Consider the following 21,535-nt stretch of genomic DNA (forward strand, 5'->3'; position numbering starts at 1 on the left):
TTTTAAACCATGGAACGGAAGCGGCTGCACTAAAGGCCCGAAATAGCCGGCGCGGCGCCCTCTCCCCTCGCCAACGTGCGCTCGCGACGCTCGCTTCGCCTAATATTAATTTAGAGATCTTATATATAGCGGGATCTGGACTATCGCAACCGACCGATTCCACTTGACACTTTTATTGTCTTCACAGCACGCTGGGAATTCTCGAGTCCGCCATTCCTCGAATATTCCACCAGAGATCTGCAAAATACAAGACGCCGACCTCGCCACGTCATCGTCCAAAGATTTACTTTATCAAAGATTTTTATCACAAAATCTAGATTCTCAATATGAAAGAGGCATAGTATAATGAAAAGATACGATACGTACTAAAATCTGCAGAATATACACTTCATTTACGATGTACATTACGCTGAAGGGACTATATGTTAGTGTGTCCTAGGTACAGTTACAAGGTGTTTAAAAAATTTCACAAACACTTTGGAAAATAATTAAACAAACAAAAAAGGAGTCTTTAACCATTATATATAGATATTTCATAACCCCTCTCCTAATATTTAGAGGAGTTATTCCCAGATTTGTTGCAGATATTTTCATCACTACAGAATATTTTTATAAACTTTTATATTCCGGTTTGCATGGGTGACATTCTTTCTTCTCAGTAATTGATCAGCTCGGTTCATTAATTTCAAAATGGTGCCCTCTTAAGATTTTCAAAGTGGAACTACTCAAAATCGGATAGATATGCAACAAAATATTAAAATTAAACTTTTCTTATGTACAGTTGTACTCTTGTAATATTTTTTGTTTATTCTCTTTATATATACATATTATATATTTTGGTTTAGTGGTACTTGACAGAGACCATTTTTTTATATATTTTTTAAATTATAAACAATGCTTACATAATATCTTACCTTAACCGTTTTTTATATTCTTTTCTCGTGTTATTTTCATAATTATTTGATAAGAGAACATAAAAGCCGTGTATGCTTGGCTGGGAACTTACAAAGCGACACGACGTATTGACGAAGGCGTGGCGCGAGTACGCGAGACAAGCCGCGTAAAATACGAGCTCGGCGAACTTTCTCTCCTTATACGAGACATATGTGTACAATAGCAGGCAAAATGTGCTCATCAAGAGGCATAGCCGGACGTAGAGACAGAGACTCGAGCCCAGCAAGCCCGTGTACCTTAGCCTTCTCAATGCTCCCGTAAATCTAAGATATGTTAGCTCTTCGGGAACCCAGTAGTCTTGTGATACGGATATTTTAGCCTTTTGAGTACCTAGGTATTCTCAGCTACCAGATGACTTGAATTTGTGGGTGTGCTGGCGTTATGTAAAAGATTGCCTCTAAAATACCGAGAATATTTCACCACTTCAGACATCTATGGGATCTTGTTCTCCATGTGACCTAGAGACCTTTGTCTTCTTGGGCATTTGGGGTCTTTTAAAGGAATAGTGTTTTACATCAAGACTTTTTACGACTTTTTATACCTCTTAAGTCTTGGTTTTTTGGAAAACAGAATAGCCATGGGTTCTTGGGAACCTTGAGTGTCTTGTCCCTCTCTGAACTGAAAGTGGTTGAGTTTTTAGGTTATTTTATCACTTTATACATTTAAAACAATTTAGTCTACACTCAAAACCTGAGCCTAGTTTTCTGAGTACTCAGGACGGTTTGGAATTGGATCTAGTTTTCCTGTTACTTGAAATATCTTACATTTTTTATATCTAAGATTTTGTGGTCTCCTGTGTCTTGATCTTGTGGTAAGCTAGTAGTCCCTTACAAACCATGACTGGGTTCCTAGTTATCTAGAATTTCTTTTCATCCTCGTTATCTACATTGTCTAGGACTACTAGGAGACTAAAGGTAGTGTTGGACCTTTTATACTTACAATAGCTTAAGGGGTGTGTAAATATGATGTTCTGCATATTACATTTACATTTCGTAGCAAAGTTTTCTCAAAGGAAACCTTTTTTACGGAAACTGTAGTATTACAGGTAGACATATCAGAAAACCCATTTTATCATACCTTGCGAATTGGCTAGTTTTAAATCTTCTACAATGTGTAGACGCACCGAGATTTCCGACTTCATGGCACTTAGGTACCTGACAATCTGTCCTGAAACAGGTAGCTATAATAATATACAAGATCAAGTGAAGGTGTTTTAATTCGAAAAACCCAGTTTTAGTGAGACGTAACCAAATTCCATGTTCTAACTTGACAACATAAAACGTATGTCGAAGAACCTTGCACTTCCTTGTAAGTCCAGACTGTTGAGAACAACGCCGAACAACGTCGCTGTACGAGACCAAAGCACTTCACAACACACGTCGTACGCACCAGGGAAGGTGAGAGACTGGGGAGAAAATCAGTATCGGTACTTCCTGTGGTATCGCGGTGCGCCATTTGAAACAAAGATAGCAGAAAGCCAAATGTCGCGAGAAGAAGGGATAAATATTTTTGTAACATTTGATGAGGGCAAGTGTTCACAATCCCATTATAATTTTAAGTCATCCATCTTGAGTAAAAATCTTGAAAAAAAGAAGAATAAATACATGTTGGGAACTTTTGTGGTTGTCGAATGGTTTTCGTTATTCATGAAATAATACAACTTTACTGTTTCTTCAGAGCTGAAATTTGCGGCGCCCGACATGGCATCTCCGAGGCCGACATTTTAATATTTAACATTCAAATACGAGAAGCTCCATGATCAGTCGCCGGTTTAATTAGTTTATTGGATAGCTACCAGAGTCTCCCTCAGATCTCGTGCCAGTCCGGGAGCTACTGTCGCCTCGTTTCGTTCCCTACAAATTACCGATCCAGGATGAATTACTTATTTAGTGAATGTAAACGATTCACTACGATCTTACGGTACGTTCGTCTCGTCTCGCGATACAGGCTCTTTAAATAACTTTATCTTCCACACTCCTTATGTTCATTCTCTTTAGCAGACATTTCTATTGTCAGGTGTTTAAGGCTGTACTCATTTGATTGCGCAAATTTCTTTCTTAATAGTTCTTTGAAGTTTGTTCTTCCGCCGATTCTTCTTATAAAAATCGTGTAGGTATATTTGTGAATAAATATAATTTGAAATGAAATCACGTGGATTTAAGGTTGTTCTTCGCCTAAATTGGTATGTTAATTTATCGTATTATTAGAAAAGAAAATATACTGTGCTTATTTCTTCTGAAATTTTGGCAGGCGTACCCGCAAGAAACGTTTTTTGTCCTTGATTTCTATTTTAACTGAAAACTTGATTTTCTATTAAGTTTTTTCTTGGATCGAAAGCTGTTGTATTTTTATTTCAGTATATATCAAAATAAAATATTAACACATTTCTCATTGCACATATAAAGGGATTCCGGAAATCATATATGTTTGTTGAAAAATGCAAATTTAAAATTTAAAGGGCATTTTGGCACCCACCATAAAACAACGGACTATCGTCTTTGATTAGATATCGATTCCATTTATACACTACTCTAAACAATACTTCTGTCAAGTTCGAATGCCTTTTAATAACGTTAATTTATAAAATGTAGGAAAGCGTCTCTTTAGTTCTAAAGAGTAAAAATTGTGTTTTCCTCAAATCTCCACAGTTTGAACATTTGTAGAACCAACTTGTTTGCTACTTAGAATCGGTTGTGTTTGTCCAATTCTACCTGTTACGGGCCAAAGTTGCGTGCTACAGCAGCTGCAGTCGGTCTCCGCTTTCTTCCTGTGTTTGTTTGCTCAGCAGGGAGATGAGTGGACAGGAACAGAATCCCACGCGCGACTCTTCACTTTATATCGCCTTTCTATCGAGATATTTCGGGCCGGACTCTTGTATAGCTGTCGCTGGGTGTTTCCCAATTTGTAGAAACATCCCGCGTCTCGCGACACAGGCTTGCGCAAGCTGCGGCCTCCTGCTGGCCAACGTCCCGGTCAGTTCGGGTTCGTCCGTAACGATTGTTTTGTACTCTGCTCAAGTATTTTTAAATATTTAATTTTAGACACAAAATATTGTTTTATCCTTTTTTTACTCAATCAATAAGCCTTTAAAGAAAGCTGCAAATACTTTGAGTATCAGGCTCAGATTCTGTCGACAGTTGAGTATGCTTTCAATTTCGGCAATATTGTTTTCTACAGTCCAAGGACTGTCAAACATTTTTGAACTCATTGATGACGTATCATTCATTACATATACTCGTACAATGAGATTGTAAGATTCCATGATTATGAGTGATATCTTAATGTAGACAAATATTCGAGTTAATATAAAGCAATATAAGTTAAATATACTGGTGGGAAAGACGTATAATTGAATTTCTATCTTTAGCTACGAAGGAAGTTCCATTCTGCGTCCATTTGTTTTGTGCCCCAGCCATTTGAAATATATTATATAGCTACAGTATATTTAAAAGATATAACTGTTTATTCAAACAATATGAGTTTCTATTCGTGTTCGCCTAAGGTTTAGAGAGAGATAAACGAATAGGAAATATACGTGGAGACAAAAATTGTTACGATTTCTATTCACAAATGTTCAAGGGGTTTACTGAAATCGGTCAACGTCGATTACTTGTCCACAAGTTATAAAATATCACTCACGTTTCTGTTGTCTTCCCACCCCTTGCTTCAGATTCGAATTGCACGGCTTCTGCATTCCAACTGCACATTGTCAAAAGCCACCATGCCACGATGATTTGCCACAGGATCTGCCATTACAAGCGCAGTTCCTGCGATATCTAGACTAGGGATCTCGCCGCTGCAGCAACGCTCGTGCCAAGGCGTCTTGTATTGACTTTGACTTTGCATCTATTCTCGGCCACTGGCTATTGTTGCATTGCCAGCTGATTTAATGTTCCATGTAGAGTTGCTCAATCTCTCTCGACTCGTGTACTTAACACAACTAACATTGTGTTGGGCAAGCGAAACATGTTCGGCGGACCACAACAAGCCATTTGTCGCACGCTCGGAGCACCGCTAAAACCACCAAGACCTTTCTAATTAGTATTATTTCGAACCAAATACAAAGCTATCTGAACTAATCAACACTGCGTTGTAGTTTAAATAATTAATTTCATAGGCCACAAAAATTTGACTTATTTATTGCCTTAGTCTTTTATTATTGATTACAATATTCATAATCAAACAAATGTGTGAACAGCGTTTCGTTGTTTGTTATTGTTTGGTCATTGTTTGTGTTTGGAGTATAAAACTTTACCATTGGTCTCAAATGATTGGCCTACAGAATTTTTTTACCAATGTATTATTTTAATTTATTTTCTTTGTAAAACCTATAATTATCAAGAACTTAAAAGTGTATTTGTATAAGTAAATTTTAGTTATTAAGCTTATACTGCCGGTGCCATTCATAATGCCTAAGTTATCCTGTTCATAATCTAATATTTCTGTCTCGGTGTGGAGAATCATCTCCAATCAACAAACGTTGAATGAACCGAAACTGCCTATGATATACATCCGCTTTTACCTACAAATTGATTGTGACTCAGCCCTATAATGATTGGCTGGAGTTTAACCAACTAACGACCAATATGACTTTGATCTTTATATCTGGCGTTATTTCTGGTTCCTTCTTTGTAAAAGTACAATATTTAAGCCATATAAAAAGTTAGCGCGTGTGTTGCCAATTTTTAAAAATTTGACGCTGTCTTTTTTTCTAAAGTTATTTTCTATCTTCATTATTTCTAAGGACTCTCTCATTATCTTTGTAGAATGGTTTGGAAGTGTTTCAAGTAATATTGTTTTGTCGAATTTTATTGCATGTTTGATTTTTTAAATTTTATTCCGCCACGGTCCATTTTTGCGTGTTTTGATGTACTGTGTGCCTAGTATGTCTTTTAATCGATTAAGCGTTTAGTTTCACCAATTTAGACTAAGACACAACATTGTAGACTCACGGCATTGATAAGTTTTTCTGCAAGACTGAGTTATAGAGTCTTGCCATATCAAATACTGAATAACAATAAACGCATTATAAGTATTTTCAAAGACTTTGAAACTTAAAGTGAAACACGGCTATAAGAAATTATAGTAGATACATAATTACATCTTGAATACCATATTTAATTATTTTGCACAAACATCAACGGGTGTATGCTGGTATGAAGAATGTCATGTTTTGAATAGCTTTCAATAAATATGTTCCACTTTTAAATATTATGTTTTATTTCATTATCAAATAAACATTTAGGACACACGCTTATTGGAAAATGTCACAAATAACATTCCCTTTACAAATGCTATGCTATGAGTTGGCTGTAGAAACCCAGTTGAAAGAGTACGGCTTGATGTGACAGCAAGAATACAGTAAACACTCGGACAAAAATAGACTTGATTTGATCAAGACTTCTTTGATGGAAAATAATGAGTTGCATTAATGTCCGAGCTGGCAGCGTTGCGTAATCATCTGTGATATAGGAACCGACCAGTCGAGAAGCCTTGTGTGACCTTGGAGTGCGAGCGGGGCCTGTCCATGTCCACACTGAGGCCGAGAGGAGAAATGTTGACCATATGTGATGGCATGGAAAGTGGGGCAGACCTGATCCCACGTCCCGCCCCGGACTGCACATCCACATCCGCGAATCAGCTGTTTAACAGCTGATCACCTCCAGGCTTGCCACCTTTTTACTATCGTTGTCCAATACATCACACGTAAACTACTATATGAAATAACGTGGATGTGAAACCGTTCCCTTTTAGTTTAGCAGTTTTAAAAATAATAATACGGAACTGGATGTTGTTTTTTTTATTTAAGTTAAGTAGAAACGTGCACTTAATGAAATTTAAATTGTAAATCGATTAGATGGACAAAATATTCTGACCTCGTAATACATATTGTAGCTATCTAGAGTAATACAGATTGTAATGTGTGATATCTAAGAACTAATTACAGCCCCTTCATTTCCTAAAACATTCCCTTCTTATGAATTATATATTATTATTAAAGAATTACTTACATTTTGAGCTTAGGATAGTTATTCATTGAAACAGATTCTGCATTTTCTCATTATGTAAATTACCTTAGTCAGTTTTTATGCCAACTATAATCCAAAAAATATAGTAACAATACTTACGATAATTACGTATAAATAAGGATTGAAACTGCTTTGTTACTGTAATGCTATAAAATTATTTGGAGACTGTACATACTGTATGTACTCTGTATAAAAATATCACAATAATCAGATAACACAAGAAATATTATTTGTCATCTTTAAATTATGTAAGTTCAAGATATTTATAGTTTTGCCGAGTCTTGGTGATAAAAGAAGAGGCTAGGTAGGCCCTCCAGACGCCGCGCCGTGCGCCACCACGCTGCCAAGTCGAGAGACAGCGTGCGGCCTCCAATAATGAATCAGGTGTTACAATCGTGAGCTATCTTTACCAGGCCTTGACTGACTCCCAAAGCGGCGTGTTTGTTTGGGCACCTTCTCCTCTAGTCCGTCGTCTCTCCGTCTGCCGCCCTGCCCGTGTCTCTGTGTGTAGCCGGCTCACCTTTCGGTTCTATCAATGGGCGAGGTGAGCGTCCGTCTCATACCATCTAATTTGTTACTAATGTCCAAGAGTGATTCGCCGCCTTGCCTGTGTCTCTGTGTGTCGCCGGCTCACATTTCGGTTCTATCCATGGGCGAGGTGTGCGTCCGTCTCATAGCATCTAATTTGTTACTAATGTCCAAGAGTGATTCGCCGCCTTGCCTGTGTCTCTGTGTGTCGCCGGCTCACATTTCGGTTCTATCCATGGGCGAGGTGTGCGTCCGTCTCAAAGCATCTAATTTGTTACTAATGTCCAAGAGTAATTCGTCGCCCTGCCTGTGTCTCTGTGAGTAGCGGGTTCACCTTTCGGTTCTATCCATGGGCGAGGTGTGCGTCCGTCTCATAGCATCTAATGTCCAAGAGTGATTAGCCGCCTTGCCTGTGTCTCTGTGTGTCGCCGGCTCACATTTCGGTTCTATCCACGGGCGAGGTGAGCGTCCGTCTCATAACATCTAATTTGTTACTAATGTCCCAGAATGGTCTGCAGAATCCTTTCAGAGCTATAAGAAAATATTAAATTCTGTTATGAATGTTGGCCCTCAGTATTTTTGTGAGGCAACAACGTTGAATTTGATCATAGTATTTTTAGCTTCATGATTGGAGGCTGCGTGGAATGATACTGAAGGTTAAGTCGGAGAGGTGGTTTACCTGCTTGTGTACGAAGCTCTGTTCAGTTAGCTCAATTGAGAGAAATGACAATTAGGAGGAGCTCAGAGGATTCGGATGGCCCCAGCGACTGTATTATGTCGTTTAATGGTAAGAGACGAGTTCACTACTACACAGGAGGGAGTTTGATCCCCATTTTTAATTGACTTCTCTATTTTGATCCTTGCTTTTGGTCATTTTGTTTCTTATAGCTCGTGCATTTGGCTAAATGACGCTTATTGTTACTCTTTTCTCATTTCAGTGGCGTAATAATTAGTTAGTATTTTACTTAGTGTCCTTTGTTTTACTTTTTTAATTTCAGTACGTTAAACTAGTTCTAATTACACAAATAACAATCTTTAAATTTGACTTATGATTCATAAATCTGCGACTGATGAATCAATTCTGATTGACTTGAATCAATGAGTTCTTCACCTAAGTTGGATACGAATAGTGCAATTTTATTAACAGCCTGATTTTTAGCATCATAAGAACAATGTTAGACTTTACACTTATATGACCCTATTTTAATCATGTGAGATGTTTCATTTTAGCCTTAATTAATACCTATTCAAACCCTTTTTCGTTTTTATTAATTTTTATTTGTTTTTGTAATCTTAAAAATTGTTATTCTATCGTTTCTATAACCAAAAAGTGTTCACTTTACAATAAAAAAGTAAAAAGCATTGGACGTGTATTAATTCAGTTTTTAATAAAATATTTTATACATCTTCGTCCAAAAATGAGGGCTTACGATGTTTGAAGTTTAATATTGTTCTTACAGGTAACACTCAGGAACACTCAGCCGTCTCATAGTATCTATAATCAATTCTATTGTTGCATTATAGAACAACATTTCTATAAACAGTGCCCTATGGATGAATGATCTCAAACTAGCGCCTTCAAAAACCCAATCTGTTACTTTTGTTACAGCGTTCAATTAATCTACAAAAATGTGAAGGCTCTTTTTAAATGCAATATTGCAAGATTGCTCATTGGAGAGTGTCATTCCGTTTATTTTTAATTTGTATTCTAAACGATACGGATATCTTTAATGTTGTAATAATTTATATATATATATATATATATATATATATATATATATATATATATATATATATATATGTATATATATATATAAATACTTATATATTTTTCTATAACTCGGTTTATTTAACTAACAGTTTTTAATGATAACCATGTTTTGACAATATGCTATCTTCTTTGTTGAAGTTTTTTCTTTCATTATTATTTCTATCATGTGTCTTAATACCTTTGCATAATAGAATTAAATAATAGCAAGTACTTATATTTTGTCGAATTATGTTGTATTTGATTTTGTAACTATATTCCGCTATATCTGATATTTTTTTCATTCCTGATGTTTTGTTGTCTAATGTGCTCACAAACTCGTTTTGTTTACGTTTAGATTTCCTAATGTAAAATGAGTCACAAATAAGTGGAATTTCTTAGCCTACCGACGTACCCTGAAGAATTGCGTCCTTCGATGGTCAAAAATATTTATTCAATTTTTTAATCGCCTCGAATACAATTTTGATACTACCTCCTTAGTAACCTACCTATTTTATCAATATTCCTTTGTATGTAAGAAAGATGGGATAGTTTTGGAAGTTCTCCATTTTGGTCTGTATTAATTGTCACCTTAAGGTAAGTCCTATTAACTTCCGTAACTGTACCAGACCATATAATAATTAGTAAGTGGTAAAATAACAATAAATAAATATGTATATATATATTATATATATATATATATATATATATGTATATATATATTATACATTGTTTGTACTACAATAATTATTATACTTTAATAACGATAATATTAATACCACTTATGATTTATAAAATTAAAACTATAGATTTTATATATCAATATTTTATTAAATATCGAAGACTCGATAGTGGAAATATCGATAGTTTAGGCTAACTTAAGTTGAGGCTCTCGAAGACTATCGATAGTTGAGGCTGTCGATGGTACGTTTTCACTAGAAGGCAGGGCAGAAGGACTTCGGGGCCAGTATTCCAAACCAAGTTCAGGTCCGCTCATTCCAGGAAAGAGTGGAGAGCTGAACTTCCTTTCTAGCCGCGCCAACACCGAGCCTCCTTGTCTCTTCGGCCGCTGACCTAACAGTACCATCTTGCTAATTGTGCCTTCTTCTCTAACCTTTCATCTCTACATTGTGTATCAAACTTTCCAGCGTGATTGCAATTCTTACTCCGCTACAAACAATAATTAATCTGCTAAACTAAAAAGTCACCGACAATTGTGCTGTTATTTTGGGTAATTTTCTGAAGAAATAAATCAAGGGGATTGCAGTTTTCGTGAAATGAACTGTTAAGTCAAAATTCAAAATAATGAAATATCAGACATTCGGACTTACGTATCTAAGAGTTTTGAAGATATGCACATTCGTCATTCAACTGTTACTCACTGAATGTTTTTTTATATGACAATCAACATCTGAACATTGTTTGATACGACAGAATAAATCTAAATGTAAATCTAAAACTGTTAGAGGTATTTAGATAAAAGCATCAGCCTGTTGAGTACAAGCAGTTATGAGGTACATAATTAAATTCAAATTGTGTATTTCTGAGTAGATACATTGTTTATAATATGTATATCTCAAACGTCAACTTTAAAACTATGATACAAGCTAATTATATTTCCTAATACAATTTAAACAGATAGTGCTTAATACAAAATAAAATTATGTGGCACTTAAAAATTCTCCCAAGTAGTAAAACTCCCTGTCTACAAGGTATTTTTTATGTCTTTTCATATGATTTACCTTGTTTTACCTTCATATGTTTTTACTTTAGAAGGTAAGCTATTAAAGAACACAAATCCCGCATGAGACATCTGACCCTCGGAGAGAATAAGACGATGTCTGTGAACACGGAGATCATTGCAGTGTCTGGTTGGAAACCTGTGATCTGCATTAACTTTCTGGAAGTCCGAGAGTTCCTCAGGACATACAAAATAGACTTAGAAATGTAAAGCCAAGTAAACTTGACATTTTAAGTGCTCTAAAAACACCCCTGCATGTAGTAAATGGGGGCAGACCTAAAATAGCATGGACTACTCTTTTTTGTTCAAGGAAAACCTTAAATACGTGAGATGAACCACCCCAAACTTGTATTCCAGTAAGAGTAAAGAAACAACCACGATACACAACCAACAATGCTTTCTGGTTCATATATGGATGTAATATCCTGAAAGAAAAACAATTTCGACATAACTTGCTACAAAGCCTGAAAAATGTTGAGACCAGGACAGTCCACTATCAACTGTTAAATCTGAGAATGTAACTAAAGAGCATTCCTTAACTTCAAATGCATCTTGAGAAATTGATTGAGAAGTTTTGTTGCATGTTAGAAAATGAACAAAAACAGTTTAATCAGGGTGAAGTTCTAAGCTGTTATTTAATAGAGGTGTAAACCCATATTGATGGGGTATTAAGATTTTATACCTAATTAAACAGTCTAGTAATCTTTTATAAACTATTTTTTTTCAAACACTTTCGACAGAGTACATAAGAGGGAACAGGTCGGAAGTTTATAACATTGCTTCTGTCGCCTTCAATTGAAAAGGGGGACAATTTTAGCATTTTTTTTTTAAATATATCCGGAAATATACCTGCAGATATGGGTTCATTAAAGAGGTTAGAAATGGGTTCAAGAATTGGTTTGTATAATTGTTTCAAAATAGTACTAGATGCTTTCAACTTCCAAAGGATAGGTTGTATGTTTGTATGTACGGCCGATGCTCTAGAATGGACCACTGTCATAGTAATTAAAATACCCGAGAAGTGGCTATTGAATAGGTTTGTTACATCAGTTGGTGATGTAATGTTTACCCCATTCTTCTGTAGTGTCGGATGTGGCGCGGAACATACGTTTACATGTCTCCCCTTCGCACCATACTCCAGGCAGCCCTCTGCATACAGTCAGAACTCTGTTTGTCATGCGTTATTTCTGCTCTTTTTTCTTCTAATAAAAGTTTTAAAAATATTTTTTTCTACTTTTATAATAATACTTAACACAGAATCATTTGTGTCTCCTAAATCTACAAGGTGCAAGCGTCTTCAAACCTGGTCTAAGCTTTACTTTGTTTTTCTGCTGTCTATTTTTACTAATGGAACGAAAGGACATATAAAACTGACTCAAAATTATGTCATCAAATAAATTAAATTTTTCATTACAAAGTCTAAGTTGTTTATAATAAATACTCCAATTGTATAAAAATAATAAAACAGTCTATTTGTAGTAGATAAGTCATAAAACTTTTATTTTTAAAGTTACAATGTGGTGTAACATTTTTCATTCATAAGTAATTGAGAGATTTGACTGTTTTTGTTGAAAAATAGGCACATAGTTTAACTCTTTATTCTCTTGTGTATACAATCGAGAAAAGTAACAAACCTTTCACTAACTGTCAAGCAATGTCAGATGTAACTGGCCTCTTAGTCCAGTGATGGATCCAGGAGAGGAGCCATGGGGGCTATGACCCCTTCCGAATTTCTTTCAAGACATTTTATTTTGTTGTTTTGAAATGCAAAATTACTTGTAATGATAATGAAAAACAGAAACTCCGATGACTCTCTCAGGACTGCTTCCGCACATGTCTCAGCCTCGGACTCATCTAAAAGTATGAAGACGAAAGAATAGAAAAATTACAAATCCAGAAACAGGACTCTAAACGTTCTGGCACCTGTGTCACTCCCACCGCGTGAGCTGGAAGCGGCGACGGCCACCTCAAAACCCGGCACGGACCCGACCTCACAACCGCCAGCATAAATTTGCCGACCGGACAGAGAATGCAGGCGGATTGTCCTTATTTTAGTACAATAACACATTTTGGATTCACTGCACGCTCGACTTGCCAGCATTCTTGGGGGCATGAACCGAACCGTGGACTGACACTGGACTCTGGACGGCATTGTTCCCCACTATCGTCGAAAAATGTTCATTATTGTTTCAATTAAAAAAAATTATCCTTTGATCCTGCAATACCAGAATAAATCAGGTTGATAGTAATTGTAAACTAATGTATACAATTTTAAGCCTTGAGCTGCCACCCTTTGAATATTTTGGTGTTTTTTGTTGTTATTTTCCATAGCCTATAGGGGATTTAGAACCATCACAATTCGAAGAGTTGATTCGGATTTTAAATCAAAGAACTGCAAAGGATCTCTAATGAATTCCCCTATTGTGTGTATGTGTCTATGTAACTATCATTTTAAAACACTTTTGAAAACCACAACACGCGTATTAAGCAAATAATGAAGATCTATTCCTTCATTCTTTGTTATATGTAAGATTTATGTGTTAATTTAAATCTAGTAACATCCAAAGACAATTACGTACATTTTTGACCTTCTGTCTATTACCTGCAAAATTTCCATACATTAAGAGAAAAGACGTTACAATAAACTAGCAGTTACAACGGCTTCGCATGCATTTTAAAAGTCGAAGTTCGTAGTCTTATTAATGAAATGACTATGGTATTTTTCAAACGGAAGTAGGCTTATACCACGTACATATTATTTCAGCGTTCATGGTTAAGAGGTTAAGCAAAATTAAGACTGGCTTTATTTTTGGTTTTGCGAGTGAAGGGACCATTCTTATTCGAATAAACTATGTTTCCGTGACACACTTGAGTTTGTCTTGTATCGATCATGAAAATGTATACAACTTATACAACTGGCCCTTTCAGTTTACTTCCGGTCTAATATATTTCCAGCGGCATAGTTAATTTTACCTTATTGTCTTGATCATAAAAATAAATACATTGTAAGTCTCGGAAACCTACTACGGCCAAAAAACGTCTACGTCTGGCCTTTTTAATCTACTTCCTAATATCAATCCATACAGGGTGTTTGAAAAGTATGGGTACAGCTTAATATTTTAAAAACCATAGGAGATATCATCTATAAACTTTGCACAGTGTCATATGGCTATGTAAACTATTTTTCCTTGCTATTACCATGACATGCCAACCATGGGGGACGGCCCACAGAGGAAAACATGGAAATCTTAAATTGAAGCATGGGTCGAGTAAACCGCATCTCAAAAGGTTTATCCAATCAGAAATGGCGGCTTGTTTTAGGTACACATTGTGAAGTACATTATGCACTGCCATTTCTGACTGGATCGTCGTATTCTGATGCGGTAGGCGGCGTTTCACTCTACTAACCAATGTGTTTTCACTGACTTTTTTTAATTAGCAAATTATGTCATAAATTTATAACACAATAAATAAAACTAAAAAACATTGGTATTTATTGTGTTCATAACTAGTGGAATGTAGTCCTCCTGCAGTTAGGAATTATTTCTTTATTTCTTTAAACTTTTGTTATTTGCTAGATTGATATTTAAACCCATACTTCGTTTTGAGATTTTTTTGCCTTTTAATACCTAACAAATGAGAGATCAACTGAGTGGTGCTTAAAAGTGACAGTTTTTAGCTGCCCCAAAAGTTAGTTATTCCTATGTTGTAAGTAGTTTATTCTGGCTTATACAATTTTCAATTGGCAGTAATTTTTTACTGGGTTAAGATAGAGACCTCTAGTTTGCGTTGTTTGTTTTCTTTTATCAGGGGCTTGAAAATGACAGGTCACTTGATGGGGCTTTACATTTAAAATTTTTGAGCTGCCCCCAAAATCCCCCATTTTGGGTTTGTGAATGAAGCACTAATTATGCCCAAAAAGTACCTCATAATATAACATAAATGTGTGGCGAGTTTAGTTTCTCTCGTGTGAGCCGTTATAATATTAGTGGGGGGTCTCCAGACTTTTTATTAACCCTGTATATGTGTCTAACACGTTTTATATAAAGTTGTGCTCGAAGTCTGTTTCTATCAGACATGTGCGGCCAGTTGAGAGTGATCTGTCACCAGGAGATCGTATTGCTGTAACCAGAGAAGTAATATTGTTGATGATATAATTGTCACCAATGAGCTCTGGTGTCAGAGCCAATTGCAGGTCAAGGCGTCAGATGACAAGAGACAGCTTCTCACTCGCATCAACCTTTTCTGCTAATGTTGCGTTGTGTCCTCAATACTATATTAATGTTCTTTTTTCCATTGATAAATCGAGCTCAAACACGGTCTACCTAGTTTTGTCTCAGTAGAATTCCAACATAGCTGGATCTTTAAAAGTCCAACACTTAAGAAATACTGTATATACAGAATTTGATTTTAATCCTTATTTCCATATCAGCGTTTTAGATTTATGTAAGAGGCTTGAACCATATTTGAATTTATCGAACAAACTACTCTCCTCTGTTTAAAACTATTCTTTGCGATAAAAGTGAACATTCTTTGTACAAAACAAAATCCATAAGTATGGTTTGGTGAGTGGGCCTAATAAAACAAATACGAACCTAATCAAAAACATTATTGTAAGAATACTAATTTTTTAGCATTGCAGTACAATTGTTATTTGACTAGAGTAGCCCTCACAAAAATAATTTGACGGTGGTAGTGACGTCTAAATCCCCCTATAAACCCCGTGCCAGACAACTGTTACTAGACAAACAATAGAAAAAAATGTTAACATATAAATACGCCTCAAATGTCATAGGATTGTTTTCGTGGGGGTCCTCTAGTGATGTTTTTGTTTCTGTTAAAAAATCTGCTCAGACTATTAGCGAAGCGAGCTGAAAGTTTGTCAAGTTTTATAATGACGCCTTACTGACAGCAAAATGTCTAACTTCTTTAATACAGTGCCAAATAAATGCGAAACTCATATTATGTTTCTTGAACAAATCGTGACGTAAAATCTCCTGTGATGATTCTAAAGTCACGTATCTTCACCGTTGCTTAAGGATAAGGCTGCGGCTCACTAACTGGCAGGTCATGGGTTCGATTCCCGGGTAGATCAAAATTGATTTACAAATTGGGCTGTGTTCCCTCAAAAACGTAAGTCTTAAAACGAAACTTGCGAACCTCTTAGGGAAAGCAGATTTTAATCCAAAATTTTGTTCCCTCCATTTTTTATTTCCGTATGCTAAGCAATACTTGTGTTTTTGTAGCAATTTCGTGAATCACTGAACATGTGCGTCTGGAACGCAGAGAAGATTCCGAGCGGGGTAGTAAAATGGCGGTTCAGGAGGAAGTGCATAAATTACTTTTAATTTCGGACCAGTAGAAAGAACGAGCGAGTTCAGAGTCCTTCGGCTGACCTTGAGAGAACAAAAACTGGCTTGTACGCTAATAACTGCGACTACGTAATGCGAGTCAGCAGACGGGCCAGACGCTATCCGTTTGGGATCTTCCCGCCCCCCGCTGCACCGCAGGCCTTGTAGGAATACTAAACGTTCGTTGCTTTGACTTTTAACGCGTTTTTGTTCATGCGGAAAGAACATGTGTAAAGAACCACGCTTTCACTTCTTAACGGCGCCATCAACTCTCTGCAACGGTTGGAATACTAATTTGTAATTTATATAAGTTATGTGCTAAAACTGTTTTAAATGCCTTATAAAACAGTGGCGTTTTTCCCATTTGCAAAGATATTATCTGAGTTCATTTCTGAAGAACGATGTTTACAAATATCAGAGGATTGTTTTTTCCAAAATAATTTTTGTGAACAGATGTAGTCTTTGAGAGGAAATATTATTCTTTTTTGAGGATACATCTGTTTAAAAACTATTTTTTAAATTGTATTTTTTCTATGCGACAAACGTCTGTGTCTACTCTAAGGTCAAAGTAACGCATTTTTCTCGTCAATGATTTTCCAAATAAACGCAACCCCTCACTGCTAAGAACTTTTAAGAATAAAATAAAATGTATTTAATTGTCCAGTAACACTAATATATCTTTAGTAACGTTGTTAAGAAATGTGTTATAAAATCCACAGCTTCTTAGTATCTAGGAGTGCAGGATTGTTTCAGCCATAAATTATTCTAAAAATTAAATTTACTTTGAGGTTAATTCATCTGCTCACTGACTTTATGTTACATTATGAAATTTGCAATAATTTACATCATTGGATTGGCCATGGAATACGAAAACCTAGCTTACTTTTTTGAGTTTTATTGCACTATTTCCCATAGCAATGCCGTACAGAATTAATACTTTTCAATGTTTTAGTTTCGACATGGTGTAGCCTATATGGGGAATAACATAATAAAGTTTCTTTACATGCACCATAGAAGTTTGATTTACTTCTCCACATGGATTCACATACACACATATATATCCATGTAACCTAAAAATAAAATAAAACAGTGTACTTCGAAGCCAGACTAGCTAAGCCGAGGCTTAAAAAAGATCTGACGGCCATATCTATCAACTACTGGTAGGGCAGGGCGCAATACAAGCGAGATCTGTTGACTAAGTTAACTGATTCTTATTCTTAACTTCAGTGAGACGTCTGTGGATTATCATTGCCCTGGAGGTTTCTGCAAAAGAAGAGATTTGATGTAACAAAACTCTTAGGATTAAAGGCAGTTTTGTAAATGATTTTACAGCATAAATATCATAGACAATGACAAATTTGATACTTGTATCATCTAGAACTCCAACTATTCTTGACAAGTACTGTCCAGTCTAGCTGTTGTTTTTGCCAGTCACTCTGGCATTGAGTGCTGCTGGTATTTCAAGGATTTTCAGCCAGCTGTTTACACACTTGACTTGCTAAACACGTTTTTCCCGCATCAGTAAGGTGGGTCTGGTTTCATATTGATTAATTACAGCACCTCGTGAAAGGTTGTGTGGATCATATGGGTTGGCTAGTATTATCACAAATGCAAAAAACTGATGACGCAATTACGATACATTGGGTGTCAATTAAGATGAGGAAGATGACATCATGCATTTAAATGTGTTCTGTGGAAAATTCCAAATTAGTTTTACATATAGCCTACATAATACTGGTCATATATAGTTGAATAGCCTTGTAAAGACCACAACATTCTCAATCAGTGGACATTAGTAGAGGAATATTACTTCTATATAGCTATAGTTATGCTATGGCAGACCAATAAATATTTGGTTTGGATCTCGAATTAAACCGGAGATGTTTCTGTATCCACAGCCAAATGGATTCCAATGATGATGATGTCCAAGAATAATTCCACTACAGATTGTTACAACACACGCTGTGTGGAAATAGAAAGTAGAACTATTCCAGTCATACCTCCTGGAGCAGTCTAAATTAGCTACAGCTTCTCTGTATTAAGAAAAGTGGTATCCGGGAGTCTTAAGATGTCGAGTTGAGCTTAATTACAGGCAAATTGCCCTTTCAACCTGTACTCTCCCTATCCTCACAATTGTAAGCCTGTTGCCATGAAACAGTATAAGTGGGCAATCAATACAAGTTGGATGATCCTGATAAAAGGTAGGTACTTCAGTCAAGACAGAATTTGAATCTGTCATCTTAAATAAATCAAAATTCTTTAAATTAGACTCGAAATTTGACCTCTTACTCTATATGACAATAAGTTTTCCTATCCAAGAAATTTCCAAACCTTGTCTATACCAGAATACTTTTTATCAGTACTGTTTCTATTTAGCTCAGAGTGTATCTATTATGTTTCTCATTTCGTTTGATGAGACACTTTGCAGAGGAGTAAAATGATGATTAATATTATCTTGTTTATATAAAAGTTATTTTATTGGCTTCATGACTTCTTCTTTGTTACAGGACAATAGTGACTGGCAGCATCAGCCAGCACAGCAGCAATAACCTGACATGGCTGCAGCGCCAGCAACAGAAACTAAGGGAGCGACGAGAAGTGCAGCTCCGTTCTGAACGACTCCCTCATGAGACACGACTGTTGTCAGAGCTGCGGACTGTTCAGACTGGGTACCGGAGCCGCCCTTCCCCCAGCCAGCGTCTGGACGGCTATACTAGCGACACCACGCTCTTCGCCGACGAGGACGAAGAGGACTTCACAGTTCCCTTGCACATAAACACCTCTGCCTCCAAAGTGACCAATGGCAGTTCGGCTCCCGTGTCTCCCTTGCTGCCTCACAGGACCTCTTCCAGGAGACACTATGCGACTTCAGCGTCCTCCCAGCAGTTCAATACCATCAGTAACAGCACCGTTGGACGCCACAAGTCAGAATTTGAGAGGGAGAGACCTTTCGTCGCCGTCAAACGCTCTCATGAGCAGAACAGAAAATATAGCGACTCCACGGTAAGCGATTTTATGATGTTGCATGTCTGTAGAATGTTTAACGTCAGCTTTATGTTTTTACTTACTGCATTTAGTAAATATTGAACCTGTTATAGATCCTACAAACTATTTCCACCCTCTTTTTTTACTCCATGTTCAATCAAAACACATTTTGGATGGATATACTCTATATAATCCTTAAAACGCTGCATCATATTTTTTATGTCGGTTCTATTAATATGCTCTGAACATTGACGAGACAAAACCAAAGTATTTTTGTTTTATTGAAAATACTGTAATATTGTTGCGGTAATTCACTGGAGTATTTAGCAATGTTAATCCCGGCAAAGAGTAAAAACTCCCATTCTGCGAGATTTGGCAGTTTTCTTACTCTAAAAAATATCTGTTCAACTTTACATCAATTTATTTATAACTGTATTTCTACATTTGAGCATTAAGATTTAAGGTATTGGCTATCAAAACATGAGTTTTATATACTTTCAAACAGACCGTCTTTTCACAAGTACTTACTCCTAACGCTATTAAAGATAGTTTTTATTTTTGTATCTTATTTCAATTCAGAATTTTCCACCTCTGAATAAACATTCACTTAAATAATACAATAAGATCAAAGGATTTTGTATGAAAACCACCTACAACACGAGTTGAGTAATGTAGGTTGCGTCCATATATCACACTGAGTTTAATCACAATATTTTGACATATCAAATAAATTTAACAAAAGATACACAACTAAATGCTCAATTCCTTTTGTATATAAATTGTTATTCTAATTACTTGCATTTTAACAAATGTTTTTTGGAATCAGAAATTTTTGTTGGTTTTCATCATTATACTTCTTTGTCATTTAAGAATGTTTCTAAATCTGTGGCCACCATTTAAGGTGCAATCAGCAATCAAATGAGATAATTTTTTTATAATAACAAAATATTTTTAGCCATATTTCTGGGTACCTATTTTGAAAAAGAAAATATACTAAAAATATTATTCTCTTCAGGGCCTGTAAAGATTTCATTATAGTCATGGGGAGAGTGGTTGAAGATGAGGATATGTTTTACAATATGTATATTATATTAAAGATATAAATAAAATCTTCTTCGTTTATGAAAAAATTAATTTTCTTGAATATTATTATTAAAAGATTTCATTGTACTAAATTATATTTCATTAAAAAATGCCCTTTCTATAAGTAATAACTTATTATTAAGATATATTGCTACTGAAGGTAGAACTCAAATAAAATATTGTAAAACAGCCACATTTTTAACTTTAACATTTGTATTCTGGCTTGGTTACAAATTGAAAAAATGTCTAACTTTAAATTTCTATACATTTTCGTTGAGTAGATATTCCAATTAAAAAAAAAAATTGTCTTTGAGGAATTTGTCAGGACCATAACTTAGAAACTAAAATGTTAACACTATCCCAACTCCAGTTTCACCACCTTTACAACTGTTTATTTAATTTTTGGTGTTTGCTTGTTATAAACTGTTTGCTAAATGTGTTTTTAAAACATCTATGTGTGTATATTAATAATATGTATATTACTTATGCACTCGTGCTGATTTCTCTAAGAGTTCATTCATGGAGAATGCTTACATTGTAATGTTCACTTTTCATCTTCCAACCTCCACCCCGCTCTCTCTCTGACCCTGTTGATGTGTGTCATGCGAACATAACCTAACTTATACAAGAGTGAAGCTTGGCGATGTGTAACGTGTGGCTGATTACTAATCTGTCAACCGCAGAGTCCCGACAGCTACTCCGGGCTCTCCCACTCGATCCCGCAGGACTCCGGACTTCTGGTGGAGGCCGAGCAGGAGAGGTGTAACAACGGATTCAACAATGGGGTGGGTAGTAACGGGGATGCGCTGGCGTGCCTGATCGCGTCACTCGCCGCAACCTCTTCCCCCAGTAACGGTAGTGATGCAACTAACAGCACCGCCTCAGCATGGTCACCCTCTCACCACCAGGTCAGCACATACGCACCCACACCACACACTTAACATTAAGCTACGGCTACACTGTGCAGGAACAAAGCAAAAGTAAATCAAACAACCGTATGCATGTGTTTTAATGTTAGAGATTTAAGTTAGCTGCTGAAGGGAGGTATAGAACCAGATTGGTGAGGACTACAATCATTTCAAAGAGGACAGGGAGAAGTGATTAGCATGATGACACA

The 21,535-nt window shown here is 36.1% G+C and overlaps 1 protein-coding gene across 9 annotated transcripts in view; it reads left to right on the top strand.

Annotated features, from left to right (window-relative positions):
• LOC124364927 (tensin-1-like) overlaps positions 1 to 21,535 on the top strand; it is a 565,111-nt gene that overhangs the window by 520,727 nt on the left and 22,849 nt on the right. For 7 of the 9 annotated variants that reach the window (XM_046820745.1, XM_046820749.1, XM_046820746.1 and 4 more), the window contains 2 exons: positions 18,858 to 19,353; positions 21,102 to 21,326. In XM_046820745.1, the coding sequence (XP_046676701.1) occupies positions 18,858 to 19,353; positions 21,102 to 21,326 (721 nt within the window). The remainder of the gene's footprint in view (positions 1 to 18,857; positions 19,354 to 21,101; positions 21,327 to 21,535) is intronic. The other 2 variants (XM_046820750.1, XM_046820752.1) reach the window with 2 other exon arrangements.

This window comes from Homalodisca vitripennis, chromosome 6, assembly GCF_021130785.1.
Source record: "Homalodisca vitripennis isolate AUS2020 chromosome 6, UT_GWSS_2.1, whole genome shotgun sequence".
Lineage (NCBI taxonomy): Eukaryota > Metazoa > Arthropoda > Insecta > Hemiptera > Cicadellidae > Homalodisca > Homalodisca vitripennis.